General features: G+C 32.9%; 3 protein-coding genes and 1 long non-coding RNA gene across 5 annotated transcripts; 2 read left to right on the top strand and 2 right to left on the bottom strand.

Moving 5' to 3' along the window:
* Positions 1-1,728: 1,728 nt before the first annotated feature.
* On the bottom strand, positions 1,729-4,944 carry LOC132758801 (peptidoglycan recognition protein 1-like). Its single transcript, XM_060750500.1, has 4 exons — positions 4,786-4,944; positions 3,478-3,675; positions 2,593-2,763; positions 1,729-2,118 (listed from the first exon to the last, which is right to left on the bottom strand). Exons 1-4 carry the CDS (start codon positions 4,865-4,867, stop codon positions 1,916-1,918), a joined length of 654 nt encoding a protein of 217 aa, XP_060606483.1. The 5' UTR covers positions 4,868-4,944; the 3' UTR covers positions 1,729-1,915.
* An 830-nt stretch (positions 4,945-5,774) lies between these two features.
* On the bottom strand, positions 5,775-9,176 carry LOC132758800 (peptidoglycan-recognition protein SC2-like). The gene is made up of 5 exons (XM_060750499.1): positions 9,019-9,176; positions 7,541-7,663; positions 7,041-7,235; positions 6,575-6,745; positions 5,775-5,976 (listed from the first exon to the last, which is right to left on the bottom strand). Exons 1-5 carry the CDS (start codon positions 9,086-9,088, stop codon positions 5,819-5,821), a joined length of 717 nt encoding a protein of 238 aa, XP_060606482.1. The 5' UTR covers positions 9,089-9,176; the 3' UTR covers positions 5,775-5,818.
* Positions 7,637-15,908, top strand: LOC132758802 (uncharacterized). Of its 2 annotated transcripts, none has more exons than XM_060750502.1 (3): positions 7,637-7,772; positions 14,042-14,225; positions 15,175-15,908. In XM_060750502.1, exons 2-3 carry the CDS (start codon positions 14,060-14,062, stop codon positions 15,381-15,383), a joined length of 375 nt encoding a protein of 124 aa, XP_060606485.1. In that variant the 5' UTR covers positions 7,637-7,772; positions 14,042-14,059; the 3' UTR covers positions 15,384-15,908. The 2 variants fall into 2 exon arrangements, with proteins under 2 accessions (XP_060606485.1, XP_060606484.1); XM_060750501.1 differs by lacking the exon at positions 7,637-7,772 and adding an exon at positions 13,512-13,626.
* A 2,320-nt stretch (positions 15,909-18,228) lies between these two features.
* Positions 18,229-22,712, top strand: LOC132758827 (uncharacterized). Its single transcript, XR_009629630.1, has 3 exons — positions 18,229-18,345; positions 19,562-19,750; positions 22,023-22,712. It is a non-coding gene; the product is annotated as an uncharacterized LOC132758827 (long non-coding RNA).
* The last annotated feature ends 2,516 nt before the right edge of the window (positions 22,713-25,228 follow it).

Below are 25,228 nucleotides of genomic sequence, written 5' to 3' on the forward strand. Positions count from 1 at the left end.
TTTTTTGTTTATCTGTAAAACTTATACTTTGTCCTTTTTGAATGCGTAAAACTAAAGTGTCACCTACAAACAGTTATCATTTTATCTTTTAGTTGTAAACACTATTTTTCTATGTCCTTACATTTTTCATATTCACAGGTTTGTAAACTTTACTAAAATTATTTGTAACGTTAAACTTTATGTGCCCTTATGATAAAAAAACTTGTCACATGTCTCCAGTTGTTTTCTTTTTCGATGAAAGTTAGTTGTCAATTAATACGGTGACATGCATGTCCGGCTTTGCTTCTGTAAAGAATGTAATAAGTCAATATAGAGACTTCCATGACCGACTGGTTGAGTTCGTTGACTGTAATTAACTTGCCTCTCACCACAGGGACGTTGGATTCTTTCATGCGAAGAAGCAATCCTACTAGCTTGCGGATATCGGTGGTTATACACGGGTGTTTGTACCTGTCTGAATTTATGCACGTAAGTGTCTTCCTTCACAAAAAAGCTGTCAAGGTCGCAATATGACCTGTACTGTGTAAGCAAACAGAAAAGATCGATAAAGATACAATTTATACATTTATGTGCATTAATACAAGATGACAAAAAGTTTTAGAGGGAAATGAGGCGAGTGTCACATAGGTAGTCGGGGAGAGGGAGTATCACAAAGGAAGTCCGGAGTGGATGATGACCAGGCGAGTGTCACATAGGTAGTCGGGGAGAGGGAGGTTGGCATGTCAGTGTCACAAAGGAAGTCCGGGAGGGGAAGGTTGGCAGGCGAGTATCACATAGGAAGACTGGGAGTGGAAGGTGGGCAGAGGATGGAAGAGGATTGTTGTTAGTGTGGGAAATGTCTTCAAGAAGTTCAAGAACATATTGGTGTATGCAGTTTGGTTCTTGGTTCTGTCAGTAATGTAACAAGGAGTTGTCGCAATCGAAGATTTTGGTGTGGTGACAGATATTGTGGTCACAGAAGACAGACTTGTAGAATCTCTAGAAACTGAATGGAAACGTGTTTGAGCTGTTATTCTAGCAGGAAAAATATAGTTTAATTGAATATGTTAATGTGGTTAACTCGGGTAAAATATATATGTAAGTACCTGTAATTTAACTTCAGATACAATCTACAATCTTACTTACTTAAAAACTTAATTTTAAATAGTTCCTGTGTTAAAAAAGGAAGCGTACTACAACATATAGCAAATCTTTGTTTAATGAAATTATAATGCATTATAGGAGATGGTTAGCAATTAAATTCTGCAATGTAACGTTCACTTTATTGGCGGAATCCGTCCGTTAATTTAATTGAGGATTGAACCTCCGTTAAAATTTAACAGATGGATTAGAAACGGTTTGTGTGATATTCATTTTTTGTATGCATTGCCAGTCATATAAATGAAACATATGCAAAATTTCAAAATGGATATAGTGAAGAAACAAATTTAACTAATTCCTTATACTAGTATAGTTCCTCTTGCTGAAATTGGAATAACATTGTTTCAAACGTATTCTGTACCATGTCACATTACATTAAATGGGTATTCTCAGATATCGTAAAAAACAATCAATCCGCGCTAAAGAATATTATGATAATTGGTTATAATTTTAAACTACTGACAGACCTCACAAAGTTAGTATTACATTTTTTCCTCCGCCAACTCGCACGGCAAATGTCCTCATGTCAAAGTTCGAAGTTTGTTACTGTTAAATAGACTATGTTCTATGAAATTTAGAAAAAAACAGTTCATCTCTAATTTTTTTTAATTTTCTTTAATTTTCCGTACAAAATATTAATTTAATATAATCATACAAGTTACCAACAGAACTCAAGATACAAAAATTGGAAACTGTACCAAGATACCAACAATAAACAGTTATTGAAAAATAAAAAATGATAGCATTTCTGAGACATTATCGACCTTTCAGGGTTCTAATTTCTAGCAGACATGTTATATTTTTCGAAGAGGAGAGTTTGTGGTGGTACATGACTGTAATGCGGCCACGTTTGTATAAGTTTGTACAGTGTATCTCCCGGACAATCCGTATTGTTATTAGCGTCCCTGTGGCCGTAAAGTCGGTAATTCGGATACAGCATATTGTTAACTTCTGCACAGTGTATCAATCCCCGTAACGCTGTAATGATAATATATACTCTTTGTTTCCACTTTTCCACTGTATTATATTATTACTTGTAACTTAATCAGTAATGATAACATATTTGACAAATACATACATGTGCAAAATATAAACAATATTATTATTCAGTTACGTACGTAACAAGGTGAACATAGTTTACAGATACAAAAATGCGTTCAATACAATATGTTAAGATATTATGTATTATAAAATAACGTCCAATGTAAAAATAATTCCATTTAACACATGTGATTAAGGCATTCAACATTTCACAGAGTGATCAAGCTAAAAATAGTTTCAATTATTATTATAGGTAACAGAAAATGTATTATGTGTATTCATTTTGCTGTGCCAAAACAAGAGAGTATACAGAAATGACGGTTTTACATGGGGTTATGTGTATCATATTATTACTTGTAACTTAATCATTGCCAACATTTCTTTAATCTCCTGTCTTAATTCCGTACTTACCGTCTAGAGCCTTTTTGTTTGGATTTTTTTTCATGTAATCTCCAATAACAGATGTGCCCAACGACTGAGAATTGTAGCCTTTCGTATGAGATCCAACGTGAGTCCAGCCTCGTCCCTCATACACAAAACCGTCTTCACCAACCAAGAAATTATATCCGATATCAACCCAGCCTAAATAAAACAATTCCACTGATTATATCTTCGTTCCTGTATGATCTTATATAAAGATGTATTTGTACCCGTGGGACACGTGAGTTATTTTTATGTGTAAATAACGAATTGAAAACAATTTGGACAAATTTAAAATTATTAAGTTTAAGTTATTTTCCAGTTCACTCAACATTTACACTTAGATAGACATAATGCCACATAAAATAGATGAAAGAGGAATTTGTTACTAGGGTTTTCCTTTTTAGCTAATAAAGATATGCCACGAGCTTGCGGAGCCGAAATCAGGGGTATGGACGATAGGTTACTTTGACAAAATGCATTCAAAAGCAGCCTCAATCAAAATAAAAACTCTCAATTAGATTAAGCTTTCAACGTGTTCAATTGTGCCGTACTGGACAAATTCCAGGGCTTTCCTTTCTCCCTTTTACTCTGCCTACGATCTTAATTGTTCTAAAAGAGTATACGAACAACAAAATGAGACGCGTCATGACAAAACCAACGTAATGCGATTGCGACCAGCATGGATCCAGACCAGCCTGCGCATCCGCGCAGTCTGATCAGGATCCATGCTGTTCGCTTACAAACTCTTTTACAAATAGAGAAACTGATAGCGAACAACATGGATCCTGATCAGACTGCGCGGATGCATGCTGGTCGCAAACGCATTACGTTGGTTTTGTCATGACGCGGCTCAAATAATCATGTTTTTGATACCTCTGTAGTCCATATGAAATTTCTGTATGCCCCTTACTGCAGCCGAACACGCCTTCAAGTCAAAACATTCTGGAGTATCTGTATGATGTATAAAGAACTCGGGCACGGGTAGTGTTAGGTTTTCCGTGCTTTTAGGTGCACGTGCTCCCCATTGCGCACGTGTGATAATTTTAATGTCCGAACAGGTGGGACCCTTTCCTGTAATAAATTTATAGTATTTAATTTGTGAAAGCAAAACAAAGTACACAAATAATCAGTGTTCATCTTATGTACTCTGATTTTTGTATCCATGATTTTAATACAATTTTACAGTTAAATAAAGTTACAATTAGAATATTTTGATTTTTGTGCAATAAAGGCAAATCTTTACTAGTGTCGAATAAAATAAAACACGTCAATAAATCAATACATCAATAAAATGTAAAAAATTTAAACAGACAAGTGTGTTGTGTATTTGTTTAAGATATATTTACATTATGATGAACAATATTTACACAATATATTTGGGATTAGGCAGAAAGCTATAAAAGCTTATGAATGTCCTGTTTTAGTATTTATCAAATGTGCTTTATATCTATATACATGTAATTAATCGATTTTTCTATTATTGAATACAGTTTAATATTTTTTTACATTTAATGATTTCATCGTCATTAACATCATTAAAATGTATTATTTTAGGTAATATATATTTCTAATTGCTTGGTATTCATGGTATTCAAAATGTCCAAATCGAGTAACATATCAACCTTTTCCTTGTCATTAACCTTAATATACCGACGACAATCGTCTTAGAATAACGTATAGCCATCTTTTCATAAAAAAAAAATGTTTTCAATTTGCAGAATCTGATATAAACGATTTTACCCTCTGTTTAGTTAAATATGTGGGGGTGGGGCTGATAACTTGAGAACATAGTTATAGATATATAGAACAGATCTATTTAAACGTGCATTGCCAATCAGTACGATTTTTAGAGGTTATAAAATTCTATTTTCTTGAGAATAAAACCTACCTGTTACAACGATTTTTAGAGGTTATAAAATTTTATTTTCTTGAGAATAAAACCTACATGTTACAACGATTTTTAGAGGTTATAAATTTCTATTTTCTTGAGAATAAAACCGACGTATTATGATTTTTATATTATATTTTTCAAAAAAACAGAGCAATTTTCTTATATACATTTCTATACATGCAAAGTACGTACATTTAAGGTACATGTACTTGTATTTGATTTACTAGTGTATTTATCAGTGAACTTGGAATATATATAAAACTGTTAACATATTATAAAGTATAATTTACCTTGTTTATTTGATAGAATATATCCATTAACAGTATATCCAAACAGTAATATTAACACTGTATATATGCTAGTTAAACCCATATTTATTTTGTTGTTCACAGCAGCCAATAAGCGAACACAATCTTCCTGTATCTTCAATATACAGACGGTTATATAGGATTTGAAACGTTCTTTTTAACTTCCGCATTTATCATTTATACCTCTTTTTTTCAAAATGTAGCATGTATAACATGGTTATGTTTAATGATGCATACAGTCTCATGTACATTTTTTTAATCTCTGTATTAAACTTAAACGCTGAATTTCTTAAAATTTGTAAACTTAATTAGATAGACCTAGGTACGAAAAGGCCTTGATAGTGTTGGTATAACATTTGACCGAATCCTTTAATAAGTACTTTATAATTATTATATTAAAGATATTAATGATGATAATTTATGTTTATATATGATTTGTTTATCAATAATGTTCAAATATAAAACTCCTAAAAGGAAGTTAAATTTCCGATATGACATGAATATAGCCGGGTGAATATGCAAACAAAACAGAGAAAGATTTGTCGTCTCTCTTTGAAAGAAATAAATTTAGTGATAGGATCAAACTATATGTAAAACTTCCCTGCCGCAGGTAAACATATATTTTTCCTCAATAAAACATAAGGAAGGAAATAGATCTATTTGGTTTGATATGCTTCCTTTTGTACAACATCATTTGACTGTCAAATCATGCAATATTACAAAATACCGAATATAATCGTTCAGTGTAGGTATATCCCAGGATCAGATCACTATCAGATTAGTTACACAGATACTGTTGTAAGAAAATTGTTTCGCATTTCTTTTTTAAGACATATTCAAATTAAAGCTGTGACCCATTTACTTAACCTCTGTGAAATTAAGCATCCCTGCGTAAGGCCCTATGATCTATACTATAGGACCCGGTAACAAATCATGAAGGAAATCAGTGGCAATATATAAATGAGACGAAATTGATGCATATTTAGTATTGTATCAGAACAGGTTAGTTGACAATTCAAGGATGGGTGTGACTATAGTGAGGCCAGGTTTGAATCTCGTGATAGAGAGAATCTCCTGGACAGTCCGTCTGTCCGGCATCTCGGTGCCCGTACAGTCTGTAGTCGGCAGAGATCTTCCCCAGGTGAACACCGCATGCGATCAGATTCTTTACAGCTGTAATAAAATAACTCCAGTTAATAAAATAACTCGAGTTAATAAAATAACTCGAGTAATAATATAGATTAAGGTAATATCATGAGTTAGCACAACCATACAGACTAAGGGTGATATAAACAAAGCGATCATCAATAACAGCAGCAAATAAGTAAGTCGAATGCTTAATAAGGCCAGAGGAGTTGGGCGTTAGATTTCATTATGAAATTACAATAACTAAGAGAATAAAACAACTATTAATCTCCGTATAACTTAATGATATGAGCCATGCCACGACAAAACCAACATAATGGGTTTTCGACCAGCATGGATCCAGACCAGCCTGCGCATCCGCGCAGTCTGATCAGGATCCATGCTGTTCGCTATCAGTTTCTCTATTTGTTATATATGGTTTGATAGTTTGAAACCATATAACAAATAGAGAAACTGATAGCGAACAGCATGGATCCTGATCAGACTGTGCGGATGCGCAGGCTGGTCTGGATCCATGCTGGTCGCAAACCCATTATGTTGGTTTTGTCGTGACGCGGCTCATATATCCAATTAATTTGCAAGAAAAGAGTCTAAAAATCTAACCAAACACCAGTAATACACGCACCTGCTAGTGCCTTTGAATTTGGCAGGTGAGACATGTAACTTCCAATCATAGAGGCAGCGAAAGCTTTGCTGTTATACCCAGCTGTATGTGCACCCACATGAGTCCAGCCCCGACCCTCATATACGTTTCCATCCTCACCCACCAAAAAGCTGTAGCCTATATCACTCCATCCTGTAATACACATAAAATAATATCATGTGTGGTGCTAAATGTCGCAGCATTGTAACTAAATGTAGCTACAACCGCTATATGCCGCACACCTCCAGCTAAAATGTACTTGTACCATTTGATGGAATATATATACTTCTTTTCTTAATAAATATCAAAGTCAGTAAAACTCTGTTCATATGATGGAATATCTACTTTTAATTGTTAAAGATAACCTTTAACCCTGTGAAACGTGTCGCCGATTTACACTTACTTAAATGTACATTGTAATAGCACAAAATTCTAAGATGTTTCTAACCTCGACTGTCCATATGATAATTTTGTATGCCCCTTACTCTAGCCGAACATTCACTTTGTGAGCTGCAGGAGGGACTCTCTGTGTGGTGTATGAAAAATTCGTGCACAGGCACGTGCATGGCTGTCACGTGCTTTGGGTTACGTGCGCCCCACTGACTACGGGAAATAATGTTTACATTTGAGCATCCTCCGCTTCCTGAAACATATTTTCCTTTAAAACTATTTTTTAAAGATTTGAAGTTTAATTATGAAAGGAGGAGAACACCATAAACGAAAGAAAAAACAACAACAATAAATGAAATTACTCTTTATTCAAAATTTATTAAACCGAATAACTATCGGAGGATGGTTGACCATAAGGGATAATTATACCAGCGTTAAAATTATTCTGACAAACATTTGATTACTTGTGTTTATAGCCAAGCAAACAAAACTTGAAGCCTATACAGTCAAAACAACTAGTTAATTAATGTTCCCTCTGGGAGAGACAATACAGCATACCTGAAGGCATGCAGCATCGCCTTGACGCATGCCCAGAACACAATCCGCTGACGTAACTTCCGGAACAATGTATATTGTCTTCTTGACATGTACCAGACGCTGAAGTGCAAGGGACATCAGACCCTGGAAATATTCGTTCAACAGAAATGTCATTGAAAAACTACAAATCTTCTACAGAGTATAACAAATAGAACATGATGGACTAACATTTACCATCTAAGCTTGCATATTCGTAAGTCTGAAGTTTTGAAGAACAGTGCGTACTCGGAGCCACCATTTAATAACATACAAATTTCTTTATTATTTACCCCCCCCCCACCCCCCACACACAAAGAAAGGTAATAAACTCTTTCAACAAATAAAACTACATTTAGCATGTATCTGTGTCGAGTATTTTATATTAATCAGTTCAATGAAAACAAACGCTTTTCTTTAGCGTTCGACGTTTAGTCCTCTTCAGAAAAAAAAACGTTTATTCTTTTTTTTATTTATTTGTTTTTGTTGTATTGATACATAAAAACATTCAAACATGTTTGGCCTTAAAGCGTGCATCTTTTTATAGCCAAGTGTAAGATAAACTCCTCTACTAGTTCACAACTATCTACCACATTCTTTCTATCTATGGTCTAGGATTTGATCTGTATGTTATCTTGCCCAGTAAAACAATCTGACAAAAAGTGATCCCTCGGAAGCATTTATTACAACGAAATTATATAGAAATTGCACGCTCAGTTTGATTCAGTCTTTACATGAGCGATAATGAACAAGTACTACGTCCCTCACGCCCCCTAGCACCGGCTTGAGCGATATTCAATTTTCAGCACTTAAAGTGCTGGAATCAAGGTTCCCGGAGGACCAGAAAAATATAACAACGCTGAAGTGAAGTAGGGGGTATTTTTTTACAGTTGCCACAAGGCTCTTGACACCTGCTGTTGTGAAGTATAAAAATTTGGGAAAAAAATGATACCTTGGAAGCATAAATTACAACAAAATTACATGGAAACTGCAGAATCGGCATGATTAAGGTAGTTAAAAATGATTTAGTGATGGTGTTTTTTTTGCAGAGACTTTTTCTTAAACCATCGATCCATTTTTCGTCACTAAAGCAATACAGCTAAAACTTATTAACGTATAAGTACAAAATGTGATGCGCATATTATATACACAACATCGTATACGTTGTTTAATAAAGCATAAGCATTACTAGAAAATAATGTGACAGTCGAAAGGACTGCTGTGGCGAATGAGACGTTGAGATTTAGACGTTGAACACAAATAATATGATAGTAAATATCACAGAGTGAGACACCAGAAGACTGACACACACACACACACACACACACACGAACATGGACACTGAAACGGTAGAGTGCATTAAAATAAGCATGTGGCAGGGATATCAGCATCAAATTAATTCTCGCCCAAAAATCTGTTAAAGAAATGGTATATCTGCATATATGCTCAAAGCAAGTACTTACCAAGCACGGCTCTGGGTACCACACCTAATATAACAGCTAAACATATTATTATGTTTACAGCCATCGTCATCTAAATGTAAACTTGTATGACAATGTAGATATCGTCTGTTTAAAGACAAGTGTGACACGTTATCAGCCGACAGAATTGCTTATCTATTTAGGTAAGTCAAACAGGTTCAGTGTCAATAAATCTGATTGCTACTGAATATTAATTATGTCTTCCACAGTCTGTGTAAATTGAGCGTTTTTAATGTTTCTCCACTTATTTTCAGTTTGAGTCACATATTATGACGTAAGAAATTATACTTAGTTTAGTTGATATGTAGACACTATATCCTCACATGTATAAGTTGATAGTCTCGTCCATATATTCAATTCCATATACAAATAAAGCAATGCCCTAATTGTCACAAGTTGAATGAAGACTATCACATTGTTATTAGAAGTCCTGGTATTTTGGAACTGAGGAAAACAATTTTATCAGAAAGCATTTTGGCGGCACCTTTATTTGTTTGAAAGGGAATGAGTCCCCGAATCACTGTACACAAGATAAAAAAAACCCAGAAAACAACAAACAAATAAACAACAACAAAACAAACAGCCATTTTTAAGTAAATATTTTGGCCACATGAGTATTACAGGAGATTTTCTAATATTCTTTATCCTATCTCTTTAGGGGGTAAATATTAAATGCCTACTGTAGTAGTGTTGTATTGTGCATTACTTCATATGTCAAAATAAAAGAGCTTGATCAATAAAGAAGAATTACATTAAATAATGCACGTATTTTATATCATTATTTGAATATACTTTCTCCCTTTCTTTACCTTTTACGACGGTTAAATGCAAAACCAGGCATAAAATGGCTAATAAATCTGTTTTCCCAGGACCACATTTAATCATTGTGCAATTTTATTGCTGTATTAACTGCAGTGTGCAAATGTTGAAAATAAATTTAAAGTAATAAAATAAATCGCTTGTGTTTTGATCAAAAGATTGTTGCTACGTTTTTGTTGTTGTTGTTGCTATGTTTTTGTTGTTGGTGATGTTGTTTGGTGTTGTTCAAGTATAAATTCCGCGCATTTTTCTTCGTGCTTGTTTGTTGGTTGGATGATGTTTCGCTATTTTTTGTTTTTGTTTTTTTTTGTTAAACTCATAATGTAAATATTATCTGTGAGAAATAATAAATAGACACATGGGATAATTAACTTTCTACAAACAGTTACCATATACAATGTACTTTATACCTAGATAGTATATAAGGATATATACGTATTCTACATGAAAGTTAAGAAGTTGTAATGTTTCAAACATCACCTATCTTTCACCTTTTGATAATTCAGCTATTACCAGGCTAATGGCAAAAGTATGATAGACAGCCTTAAGCATTTCAGCTTCATATTTACATAGATTTTTAACAGTTTTAACAATTTCTTCTTCATTAAATTCAGGATTTCAGCTTCAATATCTCATAACTACGGAAGAGCATTAGTGCCAAGTGTATGATTTTTATTAACTCGAAATTTCGAGTTACTTACTCGAAATTTCGACTAACTTATCTCGAATTTCGAGTTACTAAGAGTTACTTATCTCGAAATTTCGAGTTGCTAACTCGAAATTTCGACTAACTTACCCGAAATTTCGACTTATTAACTCGAAGTTTCGACATACTAACTCGAAATTTCGAGTTACTTATCTCGGAATTTCGACTTAATAACTCGAAATTTCGACTTATTAACTCGAAATTTCGACTTACATTGCACGACTTTCATTGGTTGCCGGTGAAAGCAAGGATTGAATTCAAGATACTTTCTTTAGTGTGTAGCTGTTGCACATTGATAGAGCACCTTTAACATTTATTTGACAGAGCAATTTAATAGGGTCAAATTGTCCATATGTTTCGCTTATTGTGGAGGGGGGGGGGGGGGTGTAAAATCACACTTTCCACATTTCCGTGTTAACCGGATGTTTCTTTTTCTTAAGCACACATACAACCATCATGTGGAGAAACAACAAGTCCAAAACCTACCCTATTGTAAACTGTGCAATATCATGTGTTAAATAAGTTTTAAATGGCGTGTATACGCCAGTTAGTCTGTCACGTTCTGTTTTTGTAACATTATTCATTATTTACTAATACTTTGATTCATATTGTGTTGGTAAAAGTTGATAAAAGTGGAACTTGTTGTTATATATATATGATTGGAATAATATAAAAGCATCCGATTTTACAAGAAATATAGTCAGTCCAACAATTTTGACAAAGGCCTAAGCACGCCCTATTTTGGCCACGCCGCGATACTTTCCTCAGATGTCCCACACGTGAAGTATAGGATCGTTTTATTCACAGGGATGAGAAGAATATGATTAGCGAAAAGATATGTTCGAACAGATGGGATACAATACAACGTGTGAAGAACGCCTGAACGTACAAATTAAAGGAAGCTTTGTTTTTTTTTTTAGGTCGGGTGTGTACATGCCATTACTAAGTTTAAGTTTCATTTCAGTAGTTTTTGTCCAGGCACCCGTTCCTCCATCTCCATCGTTCAACGGCACTCCCTACTATATCTTATACCATCTAACTAATAACTTTGGCCATTCTTGTAATGTTAATAAGCCGAAATTTCGAGTTACTAAGTCGACATTTCGAGTTACTAAGTCGAAATTTCGAGATAAGTAACTCGAAATTTCGAGTTAGTATGTCGAAATTTCGAGTTAATAAGTCGAAATTTCGGGTTAGTAAGTCGAAATTTCGAGTTAGTAACTCGAAATTTCGAGTTAGTAAGTCGAAATTTCGAGTTAGTAACTCGAAATTTCGAGATAGTAAGTCGAAATTTCGGGTTAGTAACTCGAAATTTCGAGATAAGTAACTCGAAATTTCGAGTTACTAAATCGAAATTTCGAGTTAGTAAGTCGAAATTTCGAGATAAGTAAGTCGAAATTTCGAGTTAGTAACTCAAATTGTATGACTGAATACTTAAAGTTATTAAAATATCTCTGTCGGTTTTTAGTACAAAAGCAGTCTAAAAGTAAAGCTACCAGGGAAAGGAACGAACACGCCTCCAGATGAGCCAAATATTTCATGACAGCCAGCTTGAGAAAATGTGCTCGGATTTTAAAAAAAGTCAAAAGATTCAAGTAATAATTTACATGTTGTGTGCGATTATTGCCTGATTTTGCAGTAATCACTGTCTATATATGACATGTTGAATTTTGCATTACGTTGTTCCGTATAGGGTCTACTTTTTGCCGGCTTCCATTATTTTCCCACCTTACAATGTGTTAAGTTTATAAGGCCAGGGATGCAAACAATTCCTTTACTACTAATTATGTAGTTGTTGAACCAGCTAAAATATAAAATAAATGGCATAAAATAAAAATAATGGTCTGTCAAAAATTCGAAAATACGTTATGTTAGAGTTTATTCACAAGTATCACTAGTAATCATTCTATCAAAACTGCTTATATCCGTACAACTTGTTCAACATTATCTGAGGGGTGTAAGGATGGGTGAATCGACCGAAAAACATTACCAGAAAAAATAGATATATTAACTTTTTTAAAGCTATAGGAATAGTGCATACATGTTACAGTGCAATGGAATGTATTTTAAACTGCGTTAAATGATATATAAATTAATATTATAGATTCAAGAAGTCAGTGGTGACAATTGTTGTAAACGTGACTTGATGTGTAACATCCTGTAACACAATTACATGTATAGCATAACATGTCCTGGTTTTTATGTAATCTTTAACAGGTCTATATTCACTATAAGTGCATTCAATCATTCAATGAAATTTTCATTACAAGGCGAACACGTAAATACAAATGTTATATATTTGGTAAGCTGTGGACATGACTGTGACACGTGTTGTGCTGCCAGGATAGCATATCAATTATCAACGATATTCAGAATACATCATTTTCTTGGAATCTACTTTCTCTTAATTTTCCCAGTCTGTTACCTGTCATATTAACAGCAAAGTGACATCCACTGATGTGTGATCTAACATATATATAGGTTGCACAAACACATTAAATTCTAGCCAAATTCTTTACATTATGATTTTATTAATACGAAGGAAAATCAACAAAATAGTACCCTTAATGTTCATAACACTAAACCAGCTGGAAATCGAAAGTGTTTTTCCATCAAGTTTAGAAACAGTCTCAATTTTTGTATTTTCTCATTGAAATTCCTTAAACTTTTAAAGGACCGACACAAATTAAAAGCAGGGTAAACCTATCACAGAAATTCTCTTAGGGGACATTCTCATTGCTCCTTTCTCTGATATGCCCATCTCTCAGACAGCATAACACAGTTTGTGAATGGTTGATTGGCGGAAAGTATCTTAAACACAAAAAAACACTCGGTGGATACAATCCGTTTAGCTGCCAATATTTAGCGCCTTAAATGTACGACACATTACGTATGCAATCAATTGACTAAAAATAGATTTTTAAAGAATAATATTTGTCGCCCGGCGTCGAATTCTTACGTCACAGCGTATATATAAATCGTGTCGCATGTCTTCTATTATACTTTGTCTAAGCTCTCTTGCTCTGGTGGAATAGCTGGATCTTACAATATCTAACAACTTACATGTTTGTGATGTGTTATATTTTCCTTTTTGAAATAAAGCAAATGCTGAGGGTTTTATTTATTTATTTATTTATTTATTTATTTATTTATTTATTTATTTATTTATTTATTTATTTATTTATTTATTTATCTAATTTATCTTTTAATTTGTCTAGATAAATATTTATTCATTTCATAATGCATTTAACTGTTTTCCAATTTTGTTTCAATTTTTTGTGTCATAAGGACATGTATCTCAAAGCTTTCCTGAGTTAATTAATTTGAATTCTTTTGTTGTCAGTCTGTGTCAACATGATTAATATTTATGTGTGTATTTTATAAGACTTTTAGTAAGCCTATTCTTCTAGTAAATATACAAATTTATGATCACGAATCAACATATTTAACTTATTATAGTTATACATCTGTATTTTGTAGATTGTACATTCGGAGAAAATGCAGTTCTTAAAAGTAATGTTACTTGTGGCGGTTGTCTGTTTCATTTTCAACTTTGAAGGCGCCCTTTCAGATAATTGCGACTCTGTCAAATGCAGTGAACCCACTAATTGCAGAAAAGGAACATTTAGACTTAAGAATCAATGCTGTGACAAATGTAAAGGAGGTATTGAAGATATTTCTCTCATTTCTTTGTTAATTTCACCTTAAATTGCATAAAACTATCAAGCTTACTAGTTTTAAGCTATATGTACATCTTATGTTGCACGTAAACATAATAAAAATCGTCTTGACCAAAACTATTTTGCTATTATTTAAGATAGGTTTTTAACCTTATTGCAACGATTTTCTGCATTTGCTTATAAGAAATTTACAAAAATCTAAAAAAAGAGGGGATCCCTCAAAAGCAGTGAAAACGAGAAAATTACATGAAAATCGAGGTCGGTACATATCTGTTTCATAACTATTCTTCCTTTAAAATATGCCGATCCATTCCCGTCTATATTTTATCTATTTCACATCTTTATAACTAATTTCGTATTTAACATGGTCAAAAAAGTTTTGTTTTCATCTGCACAGAATGTGTTTGCTTCTTACAATAAAATGTATTTATCAATGTGCTTTAAATACAAAATCTACCTGGAATATTTCCCATTTGAATGTGTACGACATTCTTTACTACTAACATCTAAAACGTCTTTATTACTTGAGGCCTAGTCATTTCCATGTTCAAACATTGCCTTTAAACATTATAATTTGTGTTAAAGTGTGACTATTTTATATCGTTATTAAAGTCATTATCAACACCATTACTAAGGTGGAAACAAATATGGAAATACCAATAAGATATACGCATCCCATGCGTAAGACTTAAGTATTGTAATGTAGCTATACTATTTAAATTTTAGCAATATAATTTCCGTTCAAACGTCTTCAAATAAAGTAAAAGTAAAAAGTCTTCAAATGCTTATGTTATTATGCTTATGTTATTATGTACATGTATGTTTGTAAGTTTTCGCCTTTTGCACCATGCTTGTAATGGCATAAGGTTCACATTGTCTAATGGAATTAAAAAATTAAACATCGAGTAAACTGCTTCTATGTGTCACTTTCAGAATATGTCTGCCCTGCAAATCTAGAATGTAAAACTATAACGTGTAAACAAGATGACGATTGCGATCGTGGTAAAAAGTGTTGTGATTGTGTAGGTGCGGGCACCGTCTGTTCTAAAGTGACCGGCAATGCAGACAGCGACGAAACAAACAGTGAAGATACAGAGAGTGACAGCAAAAAGACAGTGTCCTATGAGAACACAAACCTTTGACATTAATAATTATATACATGTAGCTGATTTGTATTCAATAGTAGTATACAATAACCTACCATAGTGCGATCAAGAAATACTAGAAACAAAATTCATTCCGGTATTTTTATAGGAAATTTTGTATTAAAGGGTATATAGCTATATTTTATGAAATGTTTTTCTATAGTTTTTAAACAGTAAAATAATGCTGTATCGATAATCTTATGACTGATTCTACAAAACTAGTAACATAAAATGTTTCTGTTATTCTGCACATTAACAGTGTATGGACACTGAATTAAATGATCCGGACAAAATACTTTTCGTACAGATATTTTGAATGTACATTTGTATTATTTTTCAAAACTAAAATGACATTTTTGTTTAGGCAGATATATAGCTTTATGATAAACACTTTAAGTTAAGTGCGCATTTGGAATATTCAAAATCTGCAGAAGTGTATATTATATTCAAGAGAAAATAAAGATAAAACAAACATATTATTATATCATATTTTGAACTTCATACACAGTATTGTTGACATACTAGTAAAATAAAGAGAAAAAATATAATAAAAAACATTATTCATTATTTTACCTCATTTCTTTCATCAGCTGTTTAAAAAGAAAAATATGGCAAAGCTTTTCTTTTCTTTTTTCAGCGGTTAAATTTCAATGACCCAGAAATCAGTGCGTCTGCCCAAAATGTTGCCTGCAATCGTAAAACATTGGATCTTCCCGTATATCTCGGGTCAGAGGCTTCTATTGCGAGGCCTAATGGCCGAGGGGATCAGATTAAAATTAGTTATTAAGGTCCGATTAGATTAGATGGCAATATTGGAATTTCCCATATTGGCCACAAGCGGTGAAAATTACTTCATATAGTAATTGAATATGATTTATATCTTATCTAAGGCCATGCATTCACAAGCATTGGTGATAAAAGTCATTTAACGGTCATATGCAATCTTTTGAAGACTTGCAATATTGTTTGTAAATATTTTCTCCCAGAAATTGACTAGAGCTCAATCTGACTAAAGTTCAGATATACTTACATGTATTAGTTATTTGGGAACTGATTTAATCTTAGAGCAGGAATATTTACAGTAAAGTTTGTAGTCTTACCCTTTGATATATATTTACCAACTAATAAACATCGCCATATTCTAGTACTAGTATTGTCCGAAATCAGAGGAAAAAATAGATTTGTAACGCTGTCATAAATTGTTCAAACATTGCTACGTTATATGCATTTTTAATTAAACAAAATTTGTCTAAACAATGATGATTTAAATAATATGAACGTTTTGTTTCTTTGTCACAAGTGACAATAGCAGTATAGAGACAGTCAAGGCAACATAATCGCACAGTCATTCATATCTGTTTATTTAGGTAATATATATGTTATGGAAGGTACATTATGCCTCAAAATGCGTTGCTGTTGTTATTTTTGTTGTTGTTGTTTCTTTTTTATTGTTGGTGTTGTTTCTTTTTTTAATGTTGTTGTACTCTTAAGCATTTGAGTTATATCGCCCTGATACATTGAAAGAAAAAGAACTCACAGGCAACAAAACTATACCGTCTTTTAATTCTTATGCTTTTGGCAAATAGTACGATAATAATGATTTAGTATTGCGTATGGAAAAAAATCACTACCAGAAGTTTACATTTTGATACTTTGACAGTGCTACTTTTCTCCGATGATAAGTATTTCATTCATAAACATAACATAAAACATAACATAACATATAGTTTATTAGCATAATATTTTTAACAGAAGAACATGCTATTTCAAGTCCAGTTTTGTCATGTTTATATTAAATATTTATTCTATAAGAATAAACAATGGAGAATGTTTAAGTTTTTAGATTTGATCCTGATCCTTAAATTTTTGTGAACACGGGCCCCCGAGGTTAGTCAGTCATCTTTCCTGTTTCGGCGCCATATGACCAAAGTCTTCCAACCAAACAAAACAAATAACACAAAGCTACGGTATGTTGAACTATTTTTATCATTGATAACATGCCAAATGAAAGAAAATTGAAATACTTTGTTTCGAAACGTAGTTTTCTTGAGGTAATTTTTGGCTATTTCCAAACAAATGGCTTAATATGTAACAATCATTAAGACCTTCTTTATAACGTGCGTGCTCAATGCCTCACGTGACTTGGCCTGTTACAGTTGTCACATACAAATCATTATAAAACAAGTTGTACTTCCATCCTGTTTACTTCGTTATACAATGTTGCGTGTGCTGTGTTACGCTATGTTGTACTGCAATATGTTGTGTTATTCAGTTGTGTATGCTGCCCTGTGTTTCATGTTGCGATTTGTTGTGTTGCGCTGTGTTACCTTATGATGTAATGCAATGTGTTGTGTTGTTCTATATTATGTGTGCTACCATGTGTTTTGTTGCTATGTGTTGTGCTGTGTTGTGTATTGTTATGTTGTGTGATGAGGCGACGTATTGTGTTGTGCTGTACTACGTTGTGCTTTGTTGTGCTGTTTTACGTTTTTGTGCCCTATAATGTTGTGCTTTGTTACGTTGTGTTGCCCTTTGATTTGTTGCGATGTGTATGTCTTGTCTTGTCTTACGTTGTGTTACGTTGTTTTTTGTGAAGCAATGTGTAACATTGTGCCATGTTACGTTGTGTTGCCTTGTATTTTGCTGTGTTGTGTTGTGCTCTGTAATGTTCTATTTAGTATGTGACATAATACATGCACATATGTTGCATTATCCGTAGGCGGTTATAGATTTATATATACTGCGATTAACATATTCACTCAAATGTAAAAAAATAATTAAAAAAGTTCACGCCTATATATAATACTGTAGAGGGCGCGCGTCTATACAATTTGCACACGTCACTATTATTTTGCATTTGCGGTCTTGTAACAGACTTGTAAAAAACTGTGTGTATTTTATTTCTTACAATTTGCAGGAGTGAGATATCAAACCTAAGGCTATATACGAGTATATTAAGGTATGTATATTTTCAAAATAAAATTGTCATAAGATTTTATTATAGGTTAAAGCTCTGTTAGATATCTTATTCGTCAGAATGTTAACGTATCATTTTAAATAAAAACCAGATTCCTGATAATGCATGTCAATTGACTTGTCCATCTTTGAATGCCGACAATACCATTCATTATTTTTATAAAAAAGTGTCAAAATGTATTGACTGACTAGCTGACAATGCCTACCATGATCAGATCTTTGTCTGGGCTCTCACACATACTGCGTTTCAACACTTTTAATACATGTATATACTGCCAATGTTTTATTTATTTTTGTTTGATTTATTTTTGTGGCAGGTTGTGGCAAATGTATGTTTAGAAGTTAAATAGAAATACATTGTTTATCTACTTGTTCCTTTAAAAAATAAAGTGTGTCAGTGCTTTTAATGATTTTATTTGAAAGCCATCCTAATAAATAAAACAACGGCATCGTTTAAATCAAAAACCCGTTTCTGTGTTTTATTATTATTATTATTATTATTATTATTATTATTATTATTATTATTATTATTTAAATTAATTACCAAAATAAGAATAAAACATACGCGTCAGACATAGATACTGTAGTCAGAATTGTTTCAAGAAATGAATACACAAGTTTAAATTGCGAAAGTATTGTATTCTGATATTAAGCGAATACTTTGGTATTTTATGATATAACACTAAATTCAATCAAATAGAAAACACTTTATTTTATTGATCGAACGTTTCTGGCTGTAATTACAATTTCCTTACAGCTGTCAAAACCTTTAATCTTTACGTTCATAAAGTAACATATCACAGGTTTTCATTTAACTCCAACCAGTAAAAAGATATATTTTGCCGATTTTAGAAAGGTCAATTGAGAGTCATATTCGACGGCTTTTCAGTTTCACATTTGTGACATAAAATTTAACTCTTTAGGCATTTCGGACACGATAGGGGTTCTACGTCACGAATGAGTACCAATCCATCTCCCTCCTTACTCCCCAGCAATATTTAGACAATATTGTGTTGAAAGACAAGTAAATGAAACGAGCGACTTTAACCATTGTGTCAATGAAATTCATAAATCATAAATAAGATAAAAATCAAAAATAGACTACGCCAACAATCGTTCAAATGACACACATAGAAACAGTTAAATAACGTTTACTGCTGATTAAACAATCGCCTGGTTTATTTAAATATATTTTTCAGACATCTAAAGAAAAAGAATGTTGTTAGTGAAGGCATCGTTTGTATTGTTTATTGTCGCCTACATTGTGATCCCAGTGAGAGCACCCCTACCTAGTGATTGCACCTCACAATGTCCTGTGTTTGATTCAAGCTTATGCACGAATGGCTTTCATATACCGCCAGGCCAGTGCTGCGAACAGTGTAAAGGAGGTTAGTATTAACTCTTTTAAATGTTGATAGTATTTGTTAATTTGCCATAGGTGTAAATTGTGATTCAATCAAACATAACTTGTGCAAAGTAATGTAAGCTGTCGATTTAAAGATTGATAATTCACACAACTCTTAAGTTAACTAATGCATAACTAAGCGCTTTCAAAATATATATTTTAATAACAGAAGTTAAAAGCCGAAAAGGAAAATTCAACACAGCAAAAATAATTTAATGCTTCATTAAAGAGCCGTATATTTGTAAATTGTTAAGTTGCAACAGTCAGTTGCATTAGTTAAGTTGCATTAGGTGAACTAATGCATAACTAAAGGATTTAACGACTTTGTATACTTAACTTAAAAGCCGAAATGGAAATTTCACCAAAGAAATAAAGTTATACTTTATTGGAGTCAATTTGCGACACACCTTTTATGAAGGTTGTTCAAATATGAGTGCATATAGAAAATGTACAATGCAGGAACGCTGATCAAACAAGTTTATACTGTAATGTCAAGTTCGCAGTACATTGATGCATGTAAAATCAAAGCACAGAAGGCGCTGAATTTGTTTGGGTCTCAGAATGTCAGAAAGGTGAAGGTTGTGAGATTATAAAACAATTTGTTTTTGTATAGTGCCACAAATGCTGATTCCAGTGTTATAACTGTAATAAATTGACTATAAAACTAATTGCAACACTGATATTCAATTCAATGTTTCTTTGGCTTAAACAATTTGAAAGAAAAACACCAAAAGAACATGAGTTACCTTAACTGGGATTTGAACTCCAGTCCTCTCGCTCCCTAAGCGAGCGTGTAAACCCGTAGACCACAGGGAAGTTATGAAAAAAACCACATTATTCTAAATTAGGGTTTGTAACCCTAACTAATTTCGATATATTTTGATTACGGTAAACCTGTTGTTTAACACTGATGTAAATAATCATGGAGTTTAATATAAGCATGTATATCTATAAAGAATAACACATTTATTAGAAATATTCGACCAATCGGGAACTATTTTCTTGCTTGAAAATTAATGCGCCTATCATTTGACAATATTTACGCAGTGATCTCCCCTTAATTTTCGGCGTTAGTGTACATATAAAGGGAAGTAACCGCTTCGAAGAGTTTGGACTACTTTCGGTTTTTTGCAAATAAGCACACCAGGATCTGAAATTTCGCTACCATTATTTGTTTGGTCTGACGACCCAAACAAATAAAAACCACATAAGGGTTAGTTTCAACAGAACACTGATGCAACACATGACCGTATGACCACATTGCATTACATATACATGGTAACATGGCCGTATGACCACATTGCATTACATTGGACTGTATGACCAGTATAAAGTAAACGTATAGTTAACAGAAAAAATTGTCTTGAATAAACAATTATGCTGTTATTATAAGATAGATTTTTAACCACCCTTTTGCAACGATTTCGCGCATTTGTTCATAAGAAATTTACAAAATCTGGAAAAGAGGGAATCCCTTAGAAGCAATTAAAACGAAAAAAATACAGGAAATTTGCAGACTTTTCATATTTATTTCATAATCATTCTCCATCAAAATGTAGGTTATTATTTTGTAAACCACGGGTCGGAGATATATAGCATGTATATGGCTTTATCGGATGTTTGTATCTTTGACATAATGCAATTTTTAAATCATTTTTATCAGCTTTTTATTACTTTTTTCTTTACTTTCTTATTTCACATCTTCATAACTGATGCCGATTTTAATATGGTCAAATATTTTTGTCTCCATTTGCATTAAATGTGTTTGCTTATTACAATAAAGTTTATTTATCATTATGCTTTAAATACAACTATGTCTCAGTCAAACGGAACCTTGAATATTTCCCATTTGAACGTGTACAACATTCTTTCCTCTAATAGTTTTAGATCTATTTAACACTGAGTATTATGCACACAGTCTTGATTACATGCAGCTAAGTCATTTCCATGTTCAAACGATGCTTTTAAACATAAAACAATTTTTGTTAAAGTGTGACTATTTTATATCAATAAATATATGAAGCGTAAGACTTAAGTATAGTAATCTAGCTATCCTATATAAATGTTAGCAATTAGCAATATAATTTCCGTTCTTGAAAACGTCTCAAAATGTTAACGTTATAAAGTACATGTTTGTGTTTATAATTGTTCGCCATTTGTACCATACTTGTAATGACATAAGGGTCTCATTGCTTAACGGAATAAAAAATATAAACTTCGACTAATCTACTACATGTACTATATGTCACTTTCAGACAATGCAGACAGTGACGATTCCAACAGTGAGGATACAGACAGTGACAGCAGTTCTAGATGAGAACACAAACATTTGACATTTATAATTATATATCTGATTTGTATTCAATAGTATACAATATGTAGTACGATCAAGAAATGCTAGAAACAAAAAACACAAAACAAAAAAAAAAACAATAACACACGCTTCATTCCGGTATTTTTGACAGGACATTTTTGTATTAAAGGGTATATAGCTTTATTTTATGAAATGTTTTATAGTTCATTAACAGTAAAATAATGTTGTTACTTATTATTATAATGTAATGGCTGATTCTAAGAAGAGTAGTAACATAAAATGTTTCTGTTATTCTGCACATTGATAATGTATGTACACTGAATAAAATGATCCGTAACAAAATTGTTTTCATACAGATTTTTTGGAAGTATATTTGTATTATTTTTTTTAACTAAATTAACATTTTAAGCAGATATATAGCTTTATGATATACACTTTAAGTTAATACATTGTGCGCATGAAAAGATTCAAAATCTGCAGAAGTGTATATTATATTCAAGAAAGAAAAGATATAAAAACAAACATTTTATTCCGTCATATTAGAAATCTATACACGTTAGAATTGACATGTATTAGATATAGATACAAACGCTTGTAAAAGTTCTAGTAATAATAAAGCAAAAAAGCATTATATTTTACTCTGTCATTTCATACGAATACCCTTCTTTTCGATCTATGAACATCTCCATTTCTTGGATAGAAAAATATAGATCGTCACTACAAAAGGTGACGACACATGACAGTGTTGTTTTTTTTCTTTATTCTATTTTCTCGGTGTTTATGCACTTTTCAGTGGGAAGATTTCAATAACTCTGAAATCAGTGCGTCTACCCAACAGGTTGCCGTTGCTGTAACTTATCAAATATCTGTTCCTGAACGTCTGTTATGGTATTATTTTTGTATGTCAGATTGCCGGTGGCATTTGAAGTAGCAAATACCTCTATAACTTTCTTCTTACAAGGAAATAGATTCTTTTATTTTGACCATCATATACAAATATATCTTCCGCTCAGCGTGCACTATATTATTGGAACAAAAATTACAACATGCAACAAATATCTGAGGCAAATTGGTTCTTACCCACAGTATTTGCTACTTACCTCCGCCATTATTCCGCATCGCTTAAAAAAGTATCGCACCGCTATACGTTCGACTCCCTGTATAATTGCTTATTCTAAAGAATAAATGGAGCTTCTGGTCTATACCTTTATGTGCGTGTTTAAACAAAATTTTACAATCCGATAAGTTCCGATTAGATCTTAGAGTGCAATATTGAAATGTCTCATATCGAACGAACAAACGTGACCATATACTAGTTAATATTGTCCGGAAAAAAAATTGTACCGATGTGACAAATTGTTAAGCCATTAGGACCCTACGGCCCTATATGCGTTTTAATTAAACGAAATTAGTCGAAAAGTTAACCATTTAAAATATATGAAAATTGTGTTTATTTGTCGTTGATGGTATAACATACCAGTATAGAGCCAAACATGGCTTCATAATCGCAAAGTCCTTCATATCTGTTTATTTAGGTAATAGATGAGAAAAAGAAAACTGTCGTTTCTGAAGAATAATGTGTCTTTTAACTTTTCCGTACATTAGAATGTATAACAAGAGGGCCATGATGGCCCTGAAGTCGCTCACCTGTATATAGGCCCACAGAGCGAGGCCAGTTTAAACCTCAGGGCTTTTATTTGAACAAAATTGGTAGACACCCATTAGAAGATGTTTCATGCTAAACATCTAAGGTCTAGCTCGTTGAGTTTTAAAAAAAAAGATTTTTAAGTTTTTACTATACACATATAGTTAAAAGCAATGACATCCCTAGGGCGGGGCCAGTTTTGACCCCAGGGCTTTTATTTAAACAAACTTTGAAGACACTTACTAGAAGGTGTTTCATGCTTAATATCTAAACTCTAGCTATTTGTTTTTATTCAAAGAAGATTTTTAAGTTTTTGCTATACACATATAAGGAGAATTAATGTCTCCCCGGGGCAGGGCCAATTTTGACCCTAGGGCTTTTATTTGAACAAACTTTGAAGACACTAACTGGAAGATGATTCATGCTTAATATCTAAACTCTAGCTATTTGGGTTTTTTTCAAAGAAGATTTTTTTAAAAAAGCTTTTGCAATACACATATAAGGAAAATCAATGACCCCCGGGACAGGGCCAATTTTAACCCCAGGGCTCTTATTTGAACAAATTTGGTAGACACCCATTAGAACATCTTTCATGTTAAGTATCTTAGCTCTAGCTCTTTGGGTTCTCTAAAAGAAGTTTTTTTAAGTTTTTACTATATGCATATAGGGAAAATCAATGACCCCCTGGGGCGGGGCCAATTTTGACCCCAGGGCTTTTATTTGAACAAACTTGATAGACACTCATTAGAACATCTTTCATGCTAAGTATCTTAGCTCTAGCTCTTTGGGTTCTTTAAAAGAAGATTTTATAAGTTTTTACTATATGCATAAAGGGGAAAATCAATGACCCCCTGGGGCGGGGCCAATTTTGACCTCAGGGCTTTTATTTGAACAAACTTGGTAGACACCCATTAGAAGATGTTTCATGCTAAATATCTTAGCTCTAGCTCTTTGGGTTCTTTAAAAGAAGATTTTTTAAGTTTTTACTATATGCATAAAGGGGAAAATCAATGACCCCCTGGGGCGGGGCCAATTTTGACCCCAGGGCTTTTATTTGAACAAACTTGATAGACACTCACTAGAAGATGTTTCATGCCAAATATCTAAGCTCTACCTCTTTGGATTTTTTAAAAGAAGATATTTTAAGTTTTTTCTATCGGTTGCCATGGCAACCAGAGTTCTGCATGGAATTAAATTCTTTGAACAATTTTTAAAGGTGACCACTTTGTGACAGGTGAGCTAAAATGCACGGGTCAATTTCAGATGTACGTCAATATAATTAAATATCATTTGAATTACTACTGTACGTAATAGGTTGCCTTTACAGGTTGAGGCATCAGAATTGCAGCCACCCATTAATTTGTTTTAAGTTTGTAACACCTTAGGTTAGCTAAAATCATCTCTCCTGTTTCGGCGCCATATGACCTTAAATGTGTAGTAGCGCCGTAAAACCAAACAAAACAAACAAACAACGCAAAACAATGATATCTAGATCCATTTCT

This window comes from Ruditapes philippinarum, unplaced genomic scaffold (assembly GCF_026571515.1).
Source record: "Ruditapes philippinarum isolate M1 unplaced genomic scaffold, ASM2657151v2 ctg300_1_1_1_1, whole genome shotgun sequence".
NCBI classification, from domain to species: domain Eukaryota; kingdom Metazoa; phylum Mollusca; class Bivalvia; order Venerida; family Veneridae; genus Ruditapes; species Ruditapes philippinarum.

Excerpts from the sequence above, each read along its gene's own strand:
- LOC132758800 (XM_060750499.1), bottom strand. The coding sequence starts at position 9,088 with ATGACGATGGCTGTAAACATAATAATATGTTTAGCTGTTATATTAGGT. Across the intron at positions 7,236-7,540 it reads GCGATGCTGCATGCCTTCAG|GAAGCGGAGGATGCTCAAAT; the intron begins GTATGCTGTATT and ends AATATGTTTCAG. Across the intron at positions 6,746-7,040 it reads TTATCATATGGACAGTCGAG|GATGGAGTGATATAGGCTAC; the intron begins GTTAGAAACATC and ends TGTGTATTACAG.
- LOC132758802 (XM_060750502.1), top strand. The coding sequence starts at position 14,060 with ATGCAGTTCTTAAAAGTAATGTTACTTGTGGCGGTTGTCTGTTTCATT. Across the intron at positions 14,226-15,174 it reads CTGTGACAAATGTAAAGGAG|AATATGTCTGCCCTGCAAAT; the intron begins GTATTGAAGATA and ends TGTCACTTTCAG.
- LOC132758801 (XM_060750500.1), bottom strand. The coding sequence starts at position 4,867 with ATGGGTTTAACTAGCATATATACAGTGTTAATATTACTGTTTGGATAT. Across the intron at positions 3,676-4,785 it reads TATTCTATCAAATAAACAAG|GAAAGGGTCCCACCTGTTCG; the intron begins GTAAATTATACT and ends AATTTATTACAG. Across the intron at positions 2,764-3,477 it reads ATTTCATATGGACTACAGAG|GCTGGGTTGATATCGGATAT; the intron begins GTATCAAAAACA and ends TGTTTTATTTAG.